Below are 19,638 nucleotides of genomic sequence, written 5' to 3' on the forward strand. Positions count from 1 at the left end.
GACATATAGAATTAGACTTTTTTAAATCCCGCCTGCAGACCTCTGATTGGCTCGCTTCAAAGATCAGCGACACAGCAGCAGATCTTCTGTGAATTGTAGAAACATTTGGATCTGTGCGCGGCTGGTTTGTATTTTAGAGTTAATATTCCAGGGACAGTGGTCAGTGTTTGTGTCTGAGTCTGTCTGAAGCCGCCCCAAACCTTAAAGTCCCCTGTACAGACCTCGTGCATGTCTTGGAGTAAATTGGCCTTTGGGGCCTTCAAAACATGCCTGTTAGTGAGCACAGCTTCCAGCCCAGTTAACAGAACCAGATGTTGTTCTTTTAAGTTTTGGGCTTCTTAATGAGGAATATGAGGAGAACGAGGTGCAGCTGGGATGTAAAGTGTTAAAGGTCCTGAAACCTGTGGATTTATAGATGTCTCACATGCAGCTCTGCAGGGTTTTACATGTTCATCACATCTGGGTCAGGAGGCCCTGCATGCCAGCGGCAGCAGGACAGGCGTCTGCATGTCTGCTGTCAGGACGGACACATAAATACCTGGACGTCCAGACGCTGCTTTCACTGTCAGACTGTCCGTTGCAGGTGGAAGACAGAAGAGGAAGAGAGAGACGCCAACATGGTCCCACTGAGGCTGGTCGCCTTCGGCTGTGAGTTTCCTCTTTTCAATCATTCGCTGAATCGTAGCATCATAAGTTATGAATGTCATGATGTGATGCATGGACAGGGATGCTGGAAGAAAGAAACATTTGTTGTATATTTCATTTGTTGATGACGTTTCATTGACTCATTCCAAAACAGCTTTTAAAACCATTTGTTGCTTAATTCTCATAATTTGATTCTGTTTAAATCTCGTTTTGTCAGTTGATGTTGTGAGTTACAGAACAGCAGCTTACAGTGATGAAGAGTTTAACTCTGTGACCGTGTGCTGTGCTTTCAGTGCTGGCTGCAGCCTGGTATTTCACTCGTGCTGCCGGTGAGTTTAACAGAACTGACGTCAACATTTAGACTTAAGCCAGAGTTTAGTTATTACATCACACATTTTAGTTATCACTCCATAACTACATGATATGTAGAAACTACCAGATATGTCAAATCAAATTAATACATGTGGTTAGAAAACATTTCTAAAACTGTACTGGGGATGTTTCATACTAACAACAACAACAATAATAATAATAATAATAATGAAGTCTTAAAATGGGATTTAACAGATAAGAAAAACAGAGCTTTTTATTTATAGAGTCAAGTCAAACATTTCATTTTAATAATTTAATTTAAAATAAGGACAACAATGAAGTGCACAAAACTTGAGGAGATAGTGACCTGACGATGACGATGATGAAGATGATGATGGTGATGATGGTGATGATGATGGTGATGATGATGATGATGATGATGGTGATGATGTTTTGACAGAGGGAGAGGTCCTCTACGCCTGTCACAATGACACTGCAAACATAGCATGTGGTAAGCGCGCACACACACAACAGTTCATTCAGTTTCTACTTCATTGTCACATTTTGGAGAATTTAACTAACGGCAGAAAAAGTCGTTTCCAGTGTTTATAGTGAGCTGAGCTGCTGGCTGTAGTTTCATACTTACTGTAAAGTCCTTTAATGTGGAGACGGGAGCAGTCAGGTTCAGGTCCTCAGGAGAACATGCCAATCACACCAATCAGTCAAAGTTCATCAGTTTGAATGAACGTCGTCCTTCTCGTCCTGCAGAGGTTGGCAGTAAGATAAAGCTGGAGCACATCCTGTACAAGGTCGGCGTGGGGACGAGGTGTGGGGAGGGAAAACGCCACCCAGACGACGGACCCGACACCTACTGCTCCTTCCCCTGGGCTGAGATGGTGGTGGAGGATCTGTAAGAACATGAATTCTTCTCTTTGGTTCTTCTCTTGACATTTGGAACGACACTCTGATGTTTTCTGTCTCCAGCTGTGCTAACAAGAAGTCCTGTGAGGTCCCGGTCACGGAGTGGGTGTTTGGTGAATACCCCTGTAAGGAGCAGACCAGATACCTGGAGGTATCCTACAGCTGCGCCACACCGCCTCCACCTCCTCCACCTCCTCCACCTCCAACCAAACCTGACTGTATGTACATACACATGGAGCTGTACTTGTCTACTCACATTTCTTAAACCTCCGTAAACTCTAACTCTTCGTATGTCCTCACAAACATGACAGAAACAATAATCAAATACTTCAAAATCCAACTTACTCTGATGTATTCTTCCTAAATGAGGAGTCCTGGTCTCAGACGGTCTGATCAGGTCTGTCTCCTGTCCGTCACAGTCCAAAGTGAACCTGGAGAAGCAGAACTCCATCATCAGTTAGACGCATTAAAAACAGACTGCAGATCTGTTTCCAGCTCTCACTTCTTTGAGCTTAAAACTTTTATTACATGTGGGAGGATTCCACCAGATGTTCAGATGTTTCCTTTGAGTTTGTCTCGTTCTGTTTGTGTCTTATTTTAAATCCTTTTTGTCTCTTTGTGTTTCTGTTATATTTGCTGTTTAAACGTCGTGTTCGTTTTTAAAACTCTCTGCTCGTTTGACATTTCTCATCTCTGCTTGTGTTTCTCTGCAGGTGTCGACAAATCAGCCACTGAAGCCTGACGCTTTCAAACTTTATTGTTCATCACTGTTGAACGATATGAAGACACAGCGACTGATCGGACGTGTCGTGATGTCACAGAATCATGTTTGCTCTTCAACACATGTTCAGAGTTTTGTACAGTTTCTGTTTGAAAAAGATGAAAACATGTTTGAGCTCATTGACTCAAGAAGGATTTTAAACCAATAAAATCATCGTTCACTTTGAGAAATAAATCATCTTCTGATCATTTTCTTTTTCTTCCATGTTCATATCATTTGTTGTATGAACTATGAAATTGTTTCATGGATTTGAAGTCATCAGTTTAAATCATCATTCTGGTCTTTCATGAACAGCAGAAACAAATCAGTTGTTACATGAACGTACCTCAGGTGAGCACAGGTGAGAGATGACAGCTGTGTTTGTCCACTGGGTGGCGTGGTTGATCTGTCCAACACGGTTCATTAACACTGAAGCTGTTTATGTTTTGTAGAGGACATTATAGAGTTAATAACATTCAAATTAAAAGTCATTTATTCACTTATTTTACCATTTTAATCAGCAAATAAAAATATTAACAAACACATTTAGTGACATTTGACCTGGAAGAAGTACTCACACCCTTTACTTCAGTAAAAGTACTGATACTACACTGTGACTGCAAGTAAAAGTATAAAAATATTATAAGTATTGTCTTTCTATCTTTGTCTCTGATGTTTTTGTGTTTATATTCCTGCATTAATGTTTCATTTTTCTGCTGTAGATGTTTCAGGCTGAGCTTTTAAAAAAAACTACTTTATATACTGCAGCAATGCATCATGGTCTATAAGATCTTCATGTGTTGGTCTGTTTAGATGTTCAGATAATCCCAGAGAAGCTTTTCAAACACAAACATCAGCATCATGTGGAGATACGAGGTGTTCACGGGACAGTGAGAGGAGAAACAACTGTAATCTGAAAAGTAACTAGTAACTAAAGCTGTGAGGCAAATGTAATGGAGTAAAAAGTACAATATGGACCTCTGAGATGTAGTCGAGTAGAAGTATGAAGTGGAATGAAATGGAAACACACCTATAGTACCTGTAGTACCTGTAGTACCTGTAGTACAGTTTGAAGTACTTGAGGTACTACATGTTTGATCTACTTGTACTGGACTACATCTCAATGAAACATTGTACTTTTTACTCCACTACATTTGTCTGACAGCTTCAGTTACTCTGCAGATTATTAATAATCAGCCTGATAGCGTCACGTGTACTCTGTAATAATATATGTTATTGTTGGATTATGAATATTCTGTGTAAACAAGTCAACATTTGAGATTCTGAGCATCAAATATATTCAAATCTAACTTACTCTGATGTATTCTTCCTAAATGAGGAGTCCTGGTCTCAGACGGTCTGGATCAGGTCTGTCTCCTGTCCGTCACAGTCCAAAGTGACCCTGGAGAAGCAGAACTCCATCATCAAATTAAATCCTTTTTGTCTCTTTGTGTTTGTTATATTTTCTCTTTAAACGTTGTGTTCATTTATAAAACTCTCTGCTCGTTTGACATTCAGACCAGAGGAAATTTGGACTGTTGAGTCCAGATCCGAGAGTTCTGGTTCAGACCGCCTTGTCTTTGTGAGACGCAGAGAAGGTGAACGGATGGTATCTACATGTGTGGTTCCCACCCTGAAGCATGTTTGTTTGTTTACCACATCATTCCATTTGACAGTTTTACAGTTTTATTTACAAATGTTTCCATTTTCTGTGAATAATAATAATTATTCCTCATCATCAGTCACAGTGATCACATCATGGACCCTCCTCGGGCTTCAGTGACTCAGCTGGTTGAACTCACTTCTGTTTTTCCGACATTTGGTGAAGAAACGAAAGTGAAAGTATCCTGAAGCCTGCGCACACTCCGCTCCTTCGTGTCAGTCTGTCGGTGTGCTGGTACCGGACGGGACGGCAGTATGGCTGAAGCCGAGTGTTCTCCGGTGACCGTGGAGGGGGACTGGAGTCCATCTCAGAATAAAACCGCGAAGAACAAACTGCAACTTTACTTCCAGAGCAAGAAGAAGTCCAGCGGGGGAGACTGCCGAGTGGAGGCCGAGGACGGAGCTCCGAGAGCGGCTGTGTACTTCAGATCAGAGGAGGGTGAGTGTCAAAGTTCCAGCCAGTCTGACCTCAGATCAGATTTAATGAAGTTACAATGTTTCAATAATCAAACACTGTAAAAAGATCGAATCCAAAACTAAAAGATTTGATTATTTTATCTGAAATCTAATGACATGACGTGAAATCTAATGACGTGACGTGAAGACGTTTTAAGCTCAATCACAGTCAGCATGTGCAGCTCCTCCTCCATTTTGTTCAGATGATGGGTGTGGACATACAGTGAAGTGTCAACATGTCCGACATGATAAGAACTGTTTGAATCCTCCAACTTAAGGAAGTCCTGCAGACTGTCTAAAACTGGACATAGTCTCCGTGACGTCCCCGCAGACTGTCTAAAACCTGGACGTAGTCTCCGTGACTATCACAGACTGCCTAAAACCTGGACGTAGTCTCCGTGACGTCCCCACAGACTGTCTAAAACCTGGACGTAGTCTCTGTGACGTCCCCACAGACTGTCTAAAACCTGGACATAGTCTCCGTGACTATCACAGACTGTCTAAAACCTGGACGTAGTCTCTGTGATGTCCCCACAGACTGTCTAAAAACTGGACGTAGTCTCCGTGACTATCACAGACTGTCTAAAACCTGGACGTAGTCTCTGAGAGCAAATCAGGAAACACGTCTGAATTCATGCTTCACATATTTCTATGACAAAGGTGTAATGTGACCGTCAACGTGTTTTCCTTTCAAACTTTCTCGTGTTCATGAACTGTGACTGGTTTTCTGCTGGGAAACTGATTTTGACTCGAGTGTTTGACGTGATTTCAGTGAGAGCGAGAGTCCTCGCCAGGCAAAACCATGAAATCATCCTGGAGAATAAAACTATCAAGTTACGTCTGAATTCTGCATCAGTAAGTAGAAAAGATGTTTTAGATTTACAGCCTGTCGTGTCACCGTCCTGTGGGATTTGTAGTTTGAGTCTTCTTCTTTTTACAGACTTCAGTTCATAAGTGCGATCACTGGAACTGATCTCAGGTGTTTATCATCGTTGGACTCTGATCTTAACATAAATGCTTGAGCCCAAAACCATAAACCTAATGCTGCACCTGAATAACTTTCCTGTAAACACCAGTCGTGTCTTTATGACTTTAAAGTCACCTGCTCCTTCATAACAGTATAGCTTTCTTCTTCTTCTTCTGTGATTTCTCTGAGCGTGTGGCGGCAGCAGGAAGTTGACCTTTAACTCTTCTTCCTCTGTTGTCGCTGTTTGTTTTGGACTCTGGAGTCTGACAGGGCGTTTCTTTAATAACCTGAATGACAGCATTCCTGATGATCTCATGGTGACGATGATGTTTATTCAGCAGACCATACAAACGTGTTGATGCACCTGCGTGTTAGCCTCTAAAACTCTTCATCCGTCTGATAAAACAAAATAAAACCTCGTTTGTCTTCTAACGCCACAAACATCGTGTATTATCTCGTTTCTTGACTGCAGTTAAATGTTGTTTGACTTAAGATTCAGTCTGACAGATTTGGGATCTTTGCGAGCTGAAAATCTAAAATACAGTTGTTAAACATCATCTGGAGTTTATGAAGGTGACCCTGGAAAATATCTTAAAAGTCCGTCGACTTCCTCAACAGAAATCTTCAGCACTGAAACAAACTGCAGAGTTTTATGGAAGTTAAACATTTACAAAGTGAGCAGCTGAGTCAGGGCGGCTCTGTTAATCTGGAAAAACTTTTATCCAACAACATGTTTTAATTGTAACATTTAAAGGGTCATTCCTGAGTTTGTTTTTAAATTTATTCTCCACTTTAAAGAACAAGATTTCAGTTTGTGAAAAGATCATTAAATAAATATGTTAAAATCTCTACGCAGCAACATTTCTGTCAGATTTTTGTTTTCTTTATTTTGTATAAATTCAAATGTTTCTTTGTGTTTTTCTTCTCAGACTCCACCGGGCAGCGACGTCCCAGGTAAAACGTCTTCTTCTGTAACGTCTTCCAGCTCCGAGCCCATCGGTTTCTACTGAAGACATGAAACTTTAAAAGCATCTCACAGATTTATAGTTTCCTAACAGCTGATCGCTGTAGCTTTTAATCAGAGCAAACAGGAGGAAGCAGTGTATTTGTTGGGGACTATTTTCAGCTGAGGATTAATCCACATCTGCAGCTCAGTGATGTGTTTTTAAAGAGATAAGAATGTCACTTTTAGGTTTAGCGGAGTGATGAGGACGGCTGAGAGAGAGAACGAGGTTTTACCTTCTGCAGCTTCAACCTGAAGTGAACGCGTTTGATTTTCTTCATTCTTAGATTCATCGACAGATTCAAAGACTCCGAAGTCGAAACCTGAGCCTGGAAATGGAGCCTCTGCAGAGAAAGAAGACGGTAAAAACAAACAGATTATACAATAAGTCGACAGGAAGTCTGAAAGACACTTTATTTTACATGTTCAAAGGTTCCTGATAGTTTCCAGGAAATTTTAAATAAAGAAAAATTGTATTACAAGAGCTTTCAGCTATGTCTCATGGTCTTCATCAGCAGCATTAGCTCAATATCTGAAAATAAATAATTTTGTACTATTTTTTTTATCTAGTATTTGAACCTTCGGTATAATTAGTCTTAACTTGTGTTTCTTTCCAGGAATCTTTCAAGAGATGTTTGAAGATGAAAAGAAGGTAACGCAGGTTTTTATTTGTCTCCTCTCAGAGTCGGAGTCCGTTCAGGGCCTCGCTGTGCTGTTGGACAACGTTGCAGAGGACATGTCCAGAGATCTGTTGTCCATGCTGGTGGAGAACATCTCAAGTTTGGACGAGAGCAGCTACAGTCTGGAGATCATCTGGGAGATCAACAGAGCCGTGATCACCTTCGACAGCCCAGCAGGTAAGAAGGAACCTGACACTGCAGTAAACACACAGATCCACAGAACTACAGTGAAGACCTGCTGCTCTTTGACAACATCAAGACCTATGCTGAGTCTTAATTCAATAACCGGATCAGATACTTGCATTAGTTCTCCTCTATGTAGTAGAACTTCTGATGAAGTAGTACTTCTTGGTGTAGTGCAAAAATCTCAGCAGGGTGGTGTTTCAATTTGAACTATAGAGATCATAGAGATCCTACCACATGATCTTCTTCACAAGACGATAAATCATTCGTTAAGCAACAGAATAAGGAGCAGCAGTCTTCAAATGATGTCAAATGTCTGTGCAATGAATGATGCAGAATGTTAGTGATCTGGAATCTTTTGCAGATGTGGAGAAGTTCCTCACTGTGAGTCAGTCCAGCCAGAAGCTGCAGAGACACGGACTGACCGCTCGACTGCTGGAGGCAGCAAAGAGCGTCCGAGTGGAGAGTCTTCCTCCGACTGTGGTCAAAGGTACACCAACTGCTAAATCAACGTGTTCCCCAAGTTAATCTGGTGTCACGATATACCCTCAGCACAGCCTCTGATTCTAAGTAATCCAGGTTTTGCAGAATTAAAAATGTTTTCTGTCTGCAGTGTTTAAAAATGAAACATAATTCTTGATCCTGATTCCTTTCCAGACATGTTGGAGCTGTACTTTGAGAAGAACTGGGCTCTGCCGGACAGTATCGTCATGATCCCAGATGAACAGGCTGCCATCGTAACTTTCAGTGACCCCAAAGGTTTTTAGTTTTTCTTTGTTCAAGAGTATTGTAACTTCAAAACAAATGTATAGAAGTATAATGAAACTGGATTGGACTCCAAACAACAAGAAATATATGGAATTGTATATGTAAAAGTTTGTGGACCCTTCTGGTTTCACACTTTCCATTTCCTGGCTGCGAGGGTTTGCGCCCATCCAGCAAGTATCAGTATTAATGAGGTCGGTCATTGATGTTGGGTTACTCACTCACAGTCAGTGTTCCAAGTCATCCCAGAGATGTTGGTGTTGGGTTGGGTTACCAGTCAAGTTGTTTAACACCAAACTATGTGCACAGGGGTAAACAGACAAACCCAAAGTGTTCACGCAAAGCTGGAAGAACACCGTTGTCTAAAATATCATTGGGCGATGTAGCAGTGAGATTTAGTGAGAGTGTCTTGTGACTAATCTACAAATGGAACAACCTCTTTACCTGAATTTTCTGTTTTTATTTCCTGTGTTGCTGCAGTTGTGAAAACCATTTGCATTAAAGAAGACTATGTGATGCGGTCCATTGCTATCAAGGTGTATCCGTACTACGAGGCCCTGGGCGCCGCCTTGTACGGCAAAGAACGACCATCATGGAAGCTGCCCAAGCCCTTCACAGAGAAAGTTCACCATGTTATCTGGAAATTCCTTCTGATGAAGAAACTGTTGAAAACCATCAACAGTCAGATGAGGCCGTACTTCTGCAGTGTGGACTTGGATAACCCAGAGGTGAAACTAAGCCCCCTTCCGAGCCTTTTGAGGCAGAAAGGTCTCACTGCAAAACAAATAGACATGTGGATGAGTACCGCCCAAGAGGCCTTCCGTCGGCAAATGTCTCAGTACACAGCCTTCGAATGTTCAGTAAATGCACCTGCATGGAAAGCTGCAGAGAAAGAAGTCCGTTCGGTCGTCAAGGAAGACGCCCACCTGGTGCTGGATACATCCAGGGGTGTTTTGACTGTGGCCGGCCAAGCTGACGATATAAAACAAATCAGGGCTCGTGTGGAGAATATCGTTCTCAAAGCCATGAGTCAGATTGAACGGCAGACAAATGGTGTCTCTGAGGTAATGCTTTTGTCCCCTGCAATGTTCTACATCCTGAAGCAGGAAGGGTTCGAGAAAGCTGCACAGGACATTTCTCCTGACATGAAAGTCTCCTACGATGGAGGCACCCAGAATTTAACCATCACAGGACTGACTGGGGAGGTTTTCAAGACAAAATCTTGGATCTTGGAGAAAAATGTGGGGATGAGTAAAAAACGGGTAGATGTCCCTCAACATCTTTTAAACTTTCTCAAGTCAGTGGATCCCATGGACATGTCTCAGTGTCTGTTCACATCCAAGGGCATCAGTGCCATCTACAGCATTGAGAGCAAAGGGGTTTTGCTGTTAGGGAGTTCTGACAGTGTCCTTGCTGATGCAGAGAGTAAGATGAAGGCAGTTTTGTCTGTGCAGACTCTAGATGTAGAGGACCAGGAAGTAATGAAACTTAAGGACTGGCAGGTCCTGAACCAACAGCTGTTAGACACCTACAACTCCTCTAAGAATAAAACGGTAGCCATTCAGATCCACCCAGAGAGAAGAGACAGAATAACAGTGGCCGGCTTCCAGGATCCAGTGAAAGAAGTCAGCCGCAATCTGAAGGAATTTATTGTAAACTACTCACAAGTTAATGAAACCCTTCGTGTCAAGTCCTGTGCTGTTGTTCAGTTTATTGACAAGAAAAAAACACAAGATTGGACCATTATTGCCAAAACCAATGATGTGACAGTCCGTTTTGATGAAGAGAGGCCGAAAATTCACTTCGCTGGGGCTCGTCTCCACGTCCAGAAAGTTAAATCCTGCTTCCAGGAACTGACTGGTGCTCTCTCTACTGACAACTTAATTGTGGACAAGCCTGGGGCTAAGAAGTACTTCATCACTCAAGGAAGCATGTTTCTGTCTACAATAATGTCAGAGCTGAGCTGTGTGGTGGTGCTGTGTCCAGAGAATGAAGAGGAAGAGGAGGAAGAGGACTATGAGGTAGTAAATGGCGATTGTTATTGCAAAGTGAAAACTGCCAATGAAGTCTTGGTTTCAGTTAGCAAGGCAGACATCTGTAGCTTTAGTGTTGACGCGGTGGTCAATGCAGCTAATGAGGATTTGCAGCACATTGGTGGTCTGGCTTTCGCGCTGCTCCAGGCTGCAGGACCAGAGCTGCAGAAAATCAGCAACGACTACACTGCCAAATTTGGAAAGCTGCGCGCAGGTGACGCCATTGTAACAGGTGCATGTAACCTACCTTGCAAGTACGTCGTACATGCCGTCGGTCCCCGGTTCTCTGACTATGACAAGAAGACATCAGTGTCACGTCTGAAACTTGCTGTGAAAGAAAGTCTGAGACAAGCAGAAACAGTAAACTGCTCCACCATTGCACTGCCAGCCATCAGCTCAGGCGTGTTTGGATTTCCTGTTGACCTCTGTGCTGACACCATAGCTCAGGCAGTGCGGGAGTATTGCGACAGTCCTGGAAGTCTGAAATCGTTGACTGAGATTCACATGGTGGACAATAATGATAACACAGTGAGAGTTCTGGCCACAGCTGTCAACAGAGAGTTCTCCGATCTCGGACCTACAATGACAGTACCACAGAAGGCGAGAGGAAAAGGCGCTACAGGGTAAATTATTAAAATAAAACTTTACTGTTAGATCATACTGCAAGGAATTGAAGCTGGATATTCAATGAAATAGTTTAACACTGAGTAAGATACCAGTCTCATGTCTGAGCTTAGCTTTGCATATAGACTGTAAACAGGCTCAGTCCAAAGGTCAAAATCCATTTAAAAGTACAAAAACTAAAAATATCAGTTGTCTGTTTTTGAGAAAATGTCAAACAGAAATGGATCCATCTCGCCTAATTCCATCAAAAGGAAAACATACAGTCTGATCTGATGCACATGCTGTCAGCACAGAGATGTTGGACCAGCTGACATCAGCATCGTTAGAGCCACAATAAGCTCAATAAGTAGAGTTAGGACAGAGAACAAACCTGACAACAAAACTACAATGTCAGGACTACAAAAAACATCACACACACACACACACACACACACACACACACTTGTTGGAAGGTGTTTTAAAGAACTGTTTTGTTTACTTCCCAGTGGATTTCATAGAGGCAGAGGCAGAGGTAGAGGAGGAGGTGGAGGTGGAGGTGGAGGTGGAGGTCAGAGCCAGTCGCCCAGGGGCCGTCGGTTTGGTGAAAGAGGAGGACGAGGAGGACGAGGAGGAGGAGCCGAGGGGACAGGAGCTGGATTTCAGGGAGGTCGACCTGATGGCAGGGGAGGTCATAGCCCCAGGGAACACGCCAGGCATGGAGGGCATGGAGGGGAAGCTTCTTCATCTACTTTTCCTTCTTGGTATTATCTGTTGTCTCTTTTTTTCTTGTTCTGTCTTCTTAATTATTATTGGACAGGGGCAGGAACCAATGAGACCAAAGAGCCACATACTTGTAGTATGAGTGAGTCCAAAAAGCACTGACTGTCTAAGAGTCTCTACTGGTTTCATCTTTCACCATTTTTTGTCTTTTTGAGTACCAAAGCAAACGTTTGGGTGCAGCAATGTGACGATACTCACTGTCATGACAACAGTCCTGTTCTTTGATTGGCTGCAGGCAGGGGAGGATGCAGCAGACCACCTCTGAGGGTCTGAAGATCGTTCTCTGTAAGGGAAACATTCAAGACCAGATGGTGAGTACTGACCCTGTGATGCTTTTCAAAAATATAATTTGAGTAAGGTAGTTTATGATAAACTGCAGTATTACATGGATGTGTGTGTCCCAACTGTTGATGCGTGATCGTGACTCTCTGCAAAGTTCTTATACTCTGACTAAAAGGGTATCTTTGTAGTTTTGTCCATTATTTCTGTTGGTTATGATTATAAAAGTATCTGAAATCATACACACTGTACCTTTAAAAGAACAGTCAGTTGTCCTAAATGAATCTTCTCTTGATCAGATAAGTAACACCATTACCAGGTTACTCTTTGATAGAAATGAAGTCAGGACAATATGAGCATCCAACTCATTGTATTTCAGCTGAAAGGTTCGAGATCCTCCACATTTTCTACCACAGTCCTAATCTCGTGTACCATGCTGTGATTTTTGGACCACAGACGGACGTCATCGTCAACACCATCGCAGAGAACATGAACCTGAAGCAGGGAGCTGTTTCCACAGCGATCCTGCAGGCAGCCGGGCACAGCCTGCAGTCAGCTGTTCTGTCTGAAGCCCCGTCGGCCTCGCTGCAGTACGGCGACGTCGTCGTCACAGACGGTTTCAACCTCAAGTGTCAGAAGGTCTTTCATGCTGTTTGCCCTGGTTGGGACAATGAAGGCGGCCAGGCAGAGGAGGTGAGGAGATGACACCGAGGGGCGTTCACACCTGGAGTTTGGTTCCTTTGATTTACACAAGAGGAGTTAACATGAAGTTATACAGACACGTCTTTTGTTGATTGGAAAGTTTTGACAATGCTGCATCTTCAGGACTCACTTGCAGAAATATATGTTACCATGATGACTAAATGCTTAAACAAACCACACCAGAGTCTGCACCCTTTCAAGCGGTCTTTGACCGGGCAATATGCCGTGTTTTTCTCCATACTGAGTAATTCATTTGTAAAAACAGTTTAACATCATTTATTCAATATTTCAGCTGCCCAAACTAAAACACAATTTCTCATGAGCAAAGACTTCCTGCTGGCGTGCAGTTTGTTTACACTCACTTGTCTTCTTGTCGTCGTTTTTGTCTCAGGACTTAAAATCCATCATCAGATTTTGTCTGAAGGAGGCTGAGAAGCAACGGATGACGTCGCTGTCCTTCCCGGCCATCGGCACAGGAAACCTGAGCTTCCCCAGAAGCGTGGTGTCCAGAGTCCTGCTGCAGGAGATCCACTCATACAGCAGCATCAGGACTCCTCAACATCTGAGGGAGGTGGACATCGTCGTTCATCCGAGTGACAGCCAAACTGTAGATGTGAGTTTTCATTTTGCTGAGCAGGATGGATTCATGGGTTCATGTGACGACTATAACCCTCATAGTTGGGGTTCCCCAGCTAAATGCTTCACTGTGTACCAACCAGTACATTGTTTTTTCTCTCAAACGATGACATGAGCGCACTGAGAGTGAACCAGAACACTAAAGTTGTGGCCTGACAGACAAACAATGAGCTGAACGTCACTATAAAGCTCCATGAAGCCAAGCTGGGAAAGAGTCCACTGTCTGCAACAATGAGGTCAACAAAGAAACGAGTCGACTTCTCAGTTGATTCGTTTGTTCAGGAAACATTTTCCTCCTGAGTTTTTGGTCTCTAGTTTAAAGTCGTCTTCCACACTGCACGATGTTCATTTAGTACATTATGAGGAAAAGAGACGATAAAGCGGGGTTTGCTTTAAGGGTACCTTGTGACTGACAAGTCTCTGAGTCCGTCCAGCTCGACACATCGGGCAAACTCTTGTCCAAATATGGTCACTTCTGGCTCCATAAAAACAAGATGCCGACATCCATAATGCCAAACTCGAGGTTTCAGAATGGTCATCAAACCAGCGAGTGACGTCACGGTGGGTTTACGCTTGGGTTAGAAAAAAGTGAGCTCACCAGACTTGTCCAGGGTACATTAGCCACTGCTAGCATAACACACCCAAATCTCCCACACAGCGTCAACAGTTGCATTGTGGGTATAAGTGGGAAAAACAATATTGTTAATGAAAAAATCGGTGGACGACATTTCAAATCCAAAAAGATTCATACAAGCTAGTTTACAAGTTTAATATGCCAATATCGTCTTTTCAGTGTTTCACCAGAGAGTTCAAAGGTCAGACTGGTCAGAGAAACATCAGACATGACGCACAGGAATTCAATGAGTCACCAGCTGGCCAATCATTGAGCCAATCACAGCAGTCCTCAGGTAAGAAGCCTCCAACATCTTTCTTTGAGCTCTTTTTTCTCCGTCTTCAGAGCTTCTTACTCTCTAAAACATGGTTACAGCCACTCTTTAATCTAAAGATGAGCTCTGTGTGTGTCAGCCTCCTTTGGTCAGGTGTTGTCCCCCTCCCTCGGTGTGTATCGGATGCAGATGGGTCAGCTGATCCTCGAGGTGTCGTCTGGAGACATCACCAAGGAAGCCTGTGATGTCATTATCAACTCCTCCAATCCAGAATTTACCCTTAAATCAGGTGACTATCCCTGTTGGCAGCATTGCAACTCAAAATGTGATTGAAAGGTGATTCAATTGAAATGTTGATGGATGTTTTGGAGAAATATTAGTGAGAGAGGAAGAGCTTTTTTAAATTTGTTGAAAGGTTATCTGTCCACCCAAAACAACAACAGTGGACACCGATGAGTCGTAACATTCAGGTGAAGTAAAAAACACTCACATCTTGTTGTCATGGTTTCTGTCAGTGGCAAGTCAACGTTTTGTCCTCAAAGTTGACGTGTTAGAAGCTGAAAAATGGACAACCATCAGGATTTGATGGTTAGATGACGGCAGAACATCTCCAGAACTGAAGCTCTAGTGGGGTGTTCCTAGTCTACAGTGGTCAGTACCAGTAGCAGTACCGGTGACAGGGTCATGGATGGTGTCCACCAACAATGGCCACATCAGCATCAGAATTGGACCATGGAGCAATGGAAGAAGGTGCATCGCTTACCTGGGGAACACATGGCACCAGAATGAACTATGTAAAGATGCTTTTCATGCTTTGGTAATGTTCTGTTGGGAAACCTTCATGTGGACATTACTTTGACTTGTACCACCTAACAAAGAATTATTGCAGACCATGTCCACTCTTTCATGAGAACAGTGTCCCTCATGGCAGTGGCCTCTTTCAGCAGGATAATGCAGAAATGGTTTGAGGAACACAACAAAGAGTTCAAGGTGTTGACTTGGCCTCCGATTTCCCCAGATCTCAATTCAATCAAGCATCTGTGGGATGTGGTGGACAAACAAGTTCAATCTATGGAGGTGCCACCTCGCAACTTCCAGGACTGAAAGGATCTGCTCCTAACGTTTTGGTAGCAGATAGGTCTAGAGGAGTCCAGGCCTCGATGGGTCAGGGTTGTTTTGGCAGCAAAAGCGGGACTTACACAGTATTAGGCATGTGGTCTTAATGTTATGGCTGATCAGTGTATGTTCCAATGTCCCAATAATTTTGCAGGAGTGTCCAAGGCGATCTTAGACAGCGCTGGAGCGACAGTTGAGCTGGAGTGCTCAAATATCGGTATGTAACTTTAACCTTCATTTATCCACACGCTGTTTGATCGTCAGCATCACGCTGCTTTGCACCACAAAGTACGTATGTTTTACCGTACTGGTGTTACTGGTTCCCGTCTGTAGTGAATTCTCCGGGTTACCAGCCTCGTCCCATGATCCTGACGTCGGCTGGGATGCTGCCCAGCAGACAGATTCTCCACATCGTCGGGCTGAACGATCCTACAAGGATCAAGGACATGGTTTACTCCGTGCTGAAGTTTTGTGAGGAGAACAAGTTGAAGTCTGTCGCCTTCCCAGCCCTGGGAACAGGTCTGTGCAAAGAATAACTAATACATCACTGACAAAGTTACATTTTGCTCAGACTTCCTTTTTTCCTCTTTTCACTGTGATGCCATCAGATTAAAAGGAGCCTTAAAGTTTACTGATCACCTTCATGTTCCCAGAGGACAAACGCGTATTTTCATTACTGATTAATCTCTGTGGTGAAATTCCACCAAAGTGAACTGGTATTTGTTGCATGTGTAATCCCACTTCAGCTGTACTCGAGTATTTGTTCTGATTACATTACTTATGATTATAGATTCAGATCTCCTTTGTGTACAGACAGTGCAACAGTTGCTAACATTAGCTTAGAAATGGACTACTCTACTACAACACTACTGTAAAGTACAAGACGCGTAAAGCGTTACGTACATCATCATCTGTCTGTTAGGTCAGGGAGGGGCCAGCCCGTCGGCGGTGGCGGACGCCATGGTGGAAGCAGTGGTGGAGTTTGTGAGGAAAAAACATCCGAAGTTTGTTGGCAGCGTGAAGATCCTGATCTTCCAGACCGGCATGATGAAGGAGTTTCACAAGAGTATGAAGAAGAAAGAGGGACAGGAAGTGGAGGAGAAGAGCATCCTCGGCAAGATCAAAGGTATTTGAACCAGTATCAGCTCTGAGCTGTGAACTGTATCAAGAGACATCTGATAATAACTTTGCAATAAAAGCGCTTGACAGATATGAATAAAATAAAAACATATATTGAACTGATTCTTGTGGTATTTATCAGTAGTCATGGAAGAGTCCAATATATATGTCTAATACAAAATTAAAAGATTAATAATACAAACAAATCATATTGTTTGTCGTATCAGATTCTTTTCAGAGCGTCGCTCAGTTTTTCACAGGCTCTGTGGACGAGCGAAGTGACGCCTTGGTTCTTGAGCGGGAAGAGTTTGAGCCCACAGTGTTCCAGCTGTGTGCCGACAACGAAAAGGTGAACGTTCATTTATTCACTTTATGTTTCAAATGTGAACCGTGGAAACCCGCCAAAATAAAATATGAAACTGAACTCCACAACCATTACGTCTGCAGGCTGTGAGTCAGGCGAAAAAAAGGATTAAGGAGCTGATTGTGGCCGAGCAGGCGCAGAGAACCATCACAGACCAGTTCATCAATCATCTGTCGCAGGCTGACATGGACGAGCTGAGGGCCCTGCAGAGGAATCTGACAGTTAGCATCCGTCTGGACAAAGGGATGGAGGACCAGGAGCCCAAAATTCACATTGAGGGTCTGACCAGAGATGTCTATACTGCTGAGTCTGCTGTCAGGTCAGAAAATTCATTTAAGGTGGGGAGAAGCTTCCATACAAAGACAATGTTTGAATATTCCTTTAACTCCTTTTGCTGCTCACCATCAGGGACATCATCCGGAAGGTGGAGAGGACGGAGAACTTGAGGAACAAGGCCTTGCTGATGAGTGGACTGATAGAATGGCAGTATCAGCACCACACCGGGAAGATGGTGGCCTTCGACATGTACACCAACCTCACCCTGGAGGAGGCTCTGGAGAGAAAACAAAACGTGAAGATCAAGATCAACAACGAGACCTACGACGTTGATGTAAAGCTTAAAAAAGCAGAATCAGCTAACGGGCGCAAAATGTTGGAGCTCCTGAGAAAAGATTGGAAAAGTGAGTGAATTTGTTTCCATAGTTCTCATTTGGCTGATTTTTCGTGACAGTCATTTAACAGACGATCATCTAATCGAACTTTTGTTTTTCTTTATGCAGATGATGTCGCCCTCCCGTCACATTGGGATGACATGAAAGGTGACCTCCTCAAGCTGATTCCTCTGACTGCGGGATCCAAAGAATACAAAGACGTGGAGACAGAACTGACAAACAAGAATCTTCATGCAAACATCATCAGTGTATGTTCAATCTCTGATAATCAGAAGTGGGTCTGTGTTGGTGGAGGCGTGTTGTTCAGGTTTAGGTGAGACGATGAAGTACCTGGAAGTTCAGTTGGAACTTCAGACACCAAAACAGGATTTTATTTGAATTCTGGAAAGTTTAAGATTTTATCTGTTGAAAATTAGACTTCATAAATCCAATTTATAACTGTGTTGTTGTTGCAGATTGACCGGGTCCAAAATCCGACACTGTGGCAGAGCTATGAGCTGATGAAGAAACAGCTGGAGGCAAAGAACAAACGCACGAACAATGAAAGGCGACTCTTCCACGGCACCGGGGCCAAATCCATCGATCTCATCAACAATCAAGGCTTCAACCGCAGCTACGCAGGAACACATGGTAACCAAACACATGGACACTCGTAAAACAATGAGAAGAAAACACTAGTTATGACTTCATGAGAGTTGTTTTGGTAAAATCATGTCCAATTTGAAGACAGTGTCATGTTCATCAGCTCTTTCTTAGACCCAATCATGTTACTGACCTGTTGACAGTTAACTTCATTCATTGAGAGCTGTTCCAGCAGCTACCAACAACCGACTGTAACTTCAGACATGCAGTCATAACCACATGTTTTATGGCTGTTCTTTTTTGTCTGTCTGTAGCTGCGATGCATGGCAATGGCTCTTACTTTGCTGTGGACCCTAATTACTCGGCGCAGGGCTACGCCCAGCCTGACGGCAAAGGACACAAGCGCATGTACCTCGCCAGAGTCCTGGTCGGAGAGTTCACTAACGGAAGACAAGGCATGATCGCCCCTCCATCCAAGAGCTCTGTGAACGCTGCAGACCTGTATGACAGCGTTGTTGACAACAGTGCAAACCCAACCATGTTTATCATCTTCAGTGACATCCAGGCGTATCCAGAATACCTGATCACATTTACTTGAACTGCTGCGATCCCTATGTGCAACAGTCCAAGTCCAGTCTGAAAAAAATTTCCTTCATTTGACATTTGTTCAATTGTTTTTTTGTTGGTTTGGAAAATATAATCTGAAATACTGTTAATTAAAAAACTGCAAGAGTTTTAAGAAATTCACTTCAGCTGTTTTATTAAGAATCAAATGAGATTCCAAGATTACTCTTCTCTAAGTATTGTAAATGACAGGTGCAGTCAAACAATTTAATAAACCTTCTCATCTGGTAGTTTTTCTTTACTTCTGTTTATTTCTTCATTCTCACCTGATGTCCTCCAGCAGGTTGTTCCAGAGTCGAGGGGTCCAGACTCCAAAGTCTCAGTCACCTCTGGTTTTTGGCCTCAATTTAGGACTTAGTAATAGACCTCCACTCGAGGATATCAGGCTGCATTCAGGTTGTAAGGAGTTAGTAACTGAGAGATCAGGAGCTGACCCCAAGCATGCTGTAAAAGTGATCATTCAAGATTTAAAATATGTTGTAAAATGTACAGGTAACCAGTGCAGAGATGTTAACTGGTTGTTATCAGGCTGCTCCAATAAGTCTCTGAGGACTTTGCAGTTAATTCAGAATGCTGCTGCACGTGTTCTGACAGGAACCAAGATCAGAGATCACATCTCTCCCATTCTGGCTTCCTTGCATTGGCTCCCTGTTAAATCTAGAATAGAATTTAAATTCTTCTCCTTACTTACAAAGCTCTTCATGGTCAGGCACCATCATATCTAAAAGAGCTCATAGTACCTTACTACCCCTCTAGAACACTGCGCTCTCAGGACGCTGGGTTCCTTGTGGTTCCTTGTGGTTCCTTGTGGTTCCTATAGTTTCCAAAAGTAGATTGGGAGCCAGAGCTTTCAGCTATCAGGCTCCTCTTCTGTGGAACAAACTACCA

At 43.1% G+C, this 19,638-nt stretch overlaps 2 protein-coding genes and 2 long non-coding RNA genes across 6 annotated transcripts; 2 read left to right on the forward strand and 2 right to left on the reverse strand.

The window, feature by feature from the left end:
• The first annotated feature begins 355 nt into the window (after positions 1-355).
• Positions 356-2,833, forward strand: LOC113746085 (uncharacterized). Its single transcript, XM_027280393.1, has 6 exons — positions 356-648; positions 939-974; positions 1,418-1,468; positions 1,726-1,867; positions 1,942-2,096; positions 2,592-2,833. Exons 1-6 carry the CDS (start codon positions 447-449, stop codon positions 2,618-2,620), a joined length of 615 nt encoding a protein of 204 aa, XP_027136194.1. The 5' UTR covers positions 356-446; the 3' UTR covers positions 2,621-2,833.
• On the reverse strand, positions 1,359-1,738 carry LOC113746087 (uncharacterized). The gene is made up of 2 exons (XR_003462583.1): positions 1,604-1,738; positions 1,359-1,450 (listed from the first exon to the last, which is right to left on the reverse strand). It is a non-coding gene; the product is annotated as an uncharacterized LOC113746087 (long non-coding RNA).
• On the reverse strand, positions 2,106-4,570 carry LOC109142198 (uncharacterized). Of its 2 annotated transcripts, XR_003462582.1 has the most exons (4): positions 4,441-4,570; positions 3,954-4,040; positions 2,985-3,073; positions 2,106-2,309 (listed from the first exon to the last, which is right to left on the reverse strand). It is a non-coding gene; the product is annotated as an uncharacterized LOC109142198 (long non-coding RNA). The 2 variants fall into 2 exon arrangements; XR_003462581.1 differs by lacking the exon at positions 4,441-4,570 and having other exon boundaries at positions 3,954-4,376.
• Positions 4,469-18,980, forward strand: LOC104935221 (poly [ADP-ribose] polymerase 14). Of its 2 annotated transcripts, none has more exons than XM_010751028.3 (23): positions 4,469-4,739; positions 5,529-5,611; positions 6,653-6,677; positions 7,014-7,088; positions 7,410-7,583; positions 7,954-8,079; positions 8,247-8,348; positions 8,835-11,010; positions 11,497-11,751; positions 12,006-12,081; positions 12,506-12,742; positions 13,143-13,364; positions 14,181-14,295; positions 14,414-14,563; positions 15,545-15,607; positions 15,724-15,909; positions 16,313-16,516; positions 16,737-16,858; positions 16,957-17,192; positions 17,282-17,553; positions 17,653-17,792; positions 18,000-18,174; positions 18,441-18,980. In XM_010751028.3, exons 1-23 carry the CDS (start codon positions 4,556-4,558, stop codon positions 18,722-18,724), a joined length of 5,682 nt encoding a protein of 1,893 aa, XP_010749330.3. In that variant the 5' UTR covers positions 4,469-4,555; the 3' UTR covers positions 18,725-18,980. The 2 variants fall into 2 exon arrangements, with proteins under 2 accessions (XP_010749330.3, XP_027136193.1); XM_027280392.1 differs by having other exon boundaries at positions 11,497-11,712.
• The last annotated feature ends 658 nt before the right edge of the window (positions 18,981-19,638 follow it).

Source organism: Larimichthys crocea, chromosome VII (genome assembly GCF_000972845.2).
Source record: "Larimichthys crocea isolate SSNF chromosome VII, L_crocea_2.0, whole genome shotgun sequence".
Taxonomy (NCBI): domain Eukaryota; kingdom Metazoa; phylum Chordata; class Actinopteri; family Sciaenidae; genus Larimichthys; species Larimichthys crocea.

Coding starts and splice junctions, on each gene's coding strand:
- LOC104935221 (XM_010751028.3), top strand. CDS start 4,556: ATGGCTGAAGCCGAGTGTTCTCCGGTGACCGTGGAGGGGGACTGGAGT. Junction 11,011..11,496: donor AGAGGAAAAGGCGCTACAGG/GTAAATTATTAA, acceptor TTTACTTCCCAG/TGGATTTCATAGAGGCAGAG. Junction 11,752..12,005: donor TCATCTACTTTTCCTTCTTG/GTATTATCTGTT, acceptor GATTGGCTGCAG/GCAGGGGAGGATGCAGCAGA.
- LOC113746085 (XM_027280393.1), top strand. CDS start 447: ATGTTCATCACATCTGGGTCAGGAGGCCCTGCATGCCAGCGGCAGCAG. Junction 975..1,417: donor GTATTTCACTCGTGCTGCCG/GTGAGTTTAACA, acceptor ATGTTTTGACAG/AGGGAGAGGTCCTCTACGCC. Junction 2,097..2,591: donor ACCTCCAACCAAACCTGACT/GTATGTACATAC, acceptor GTTTCTCTGCAG/GTGTCGACAAATCAGCCACT.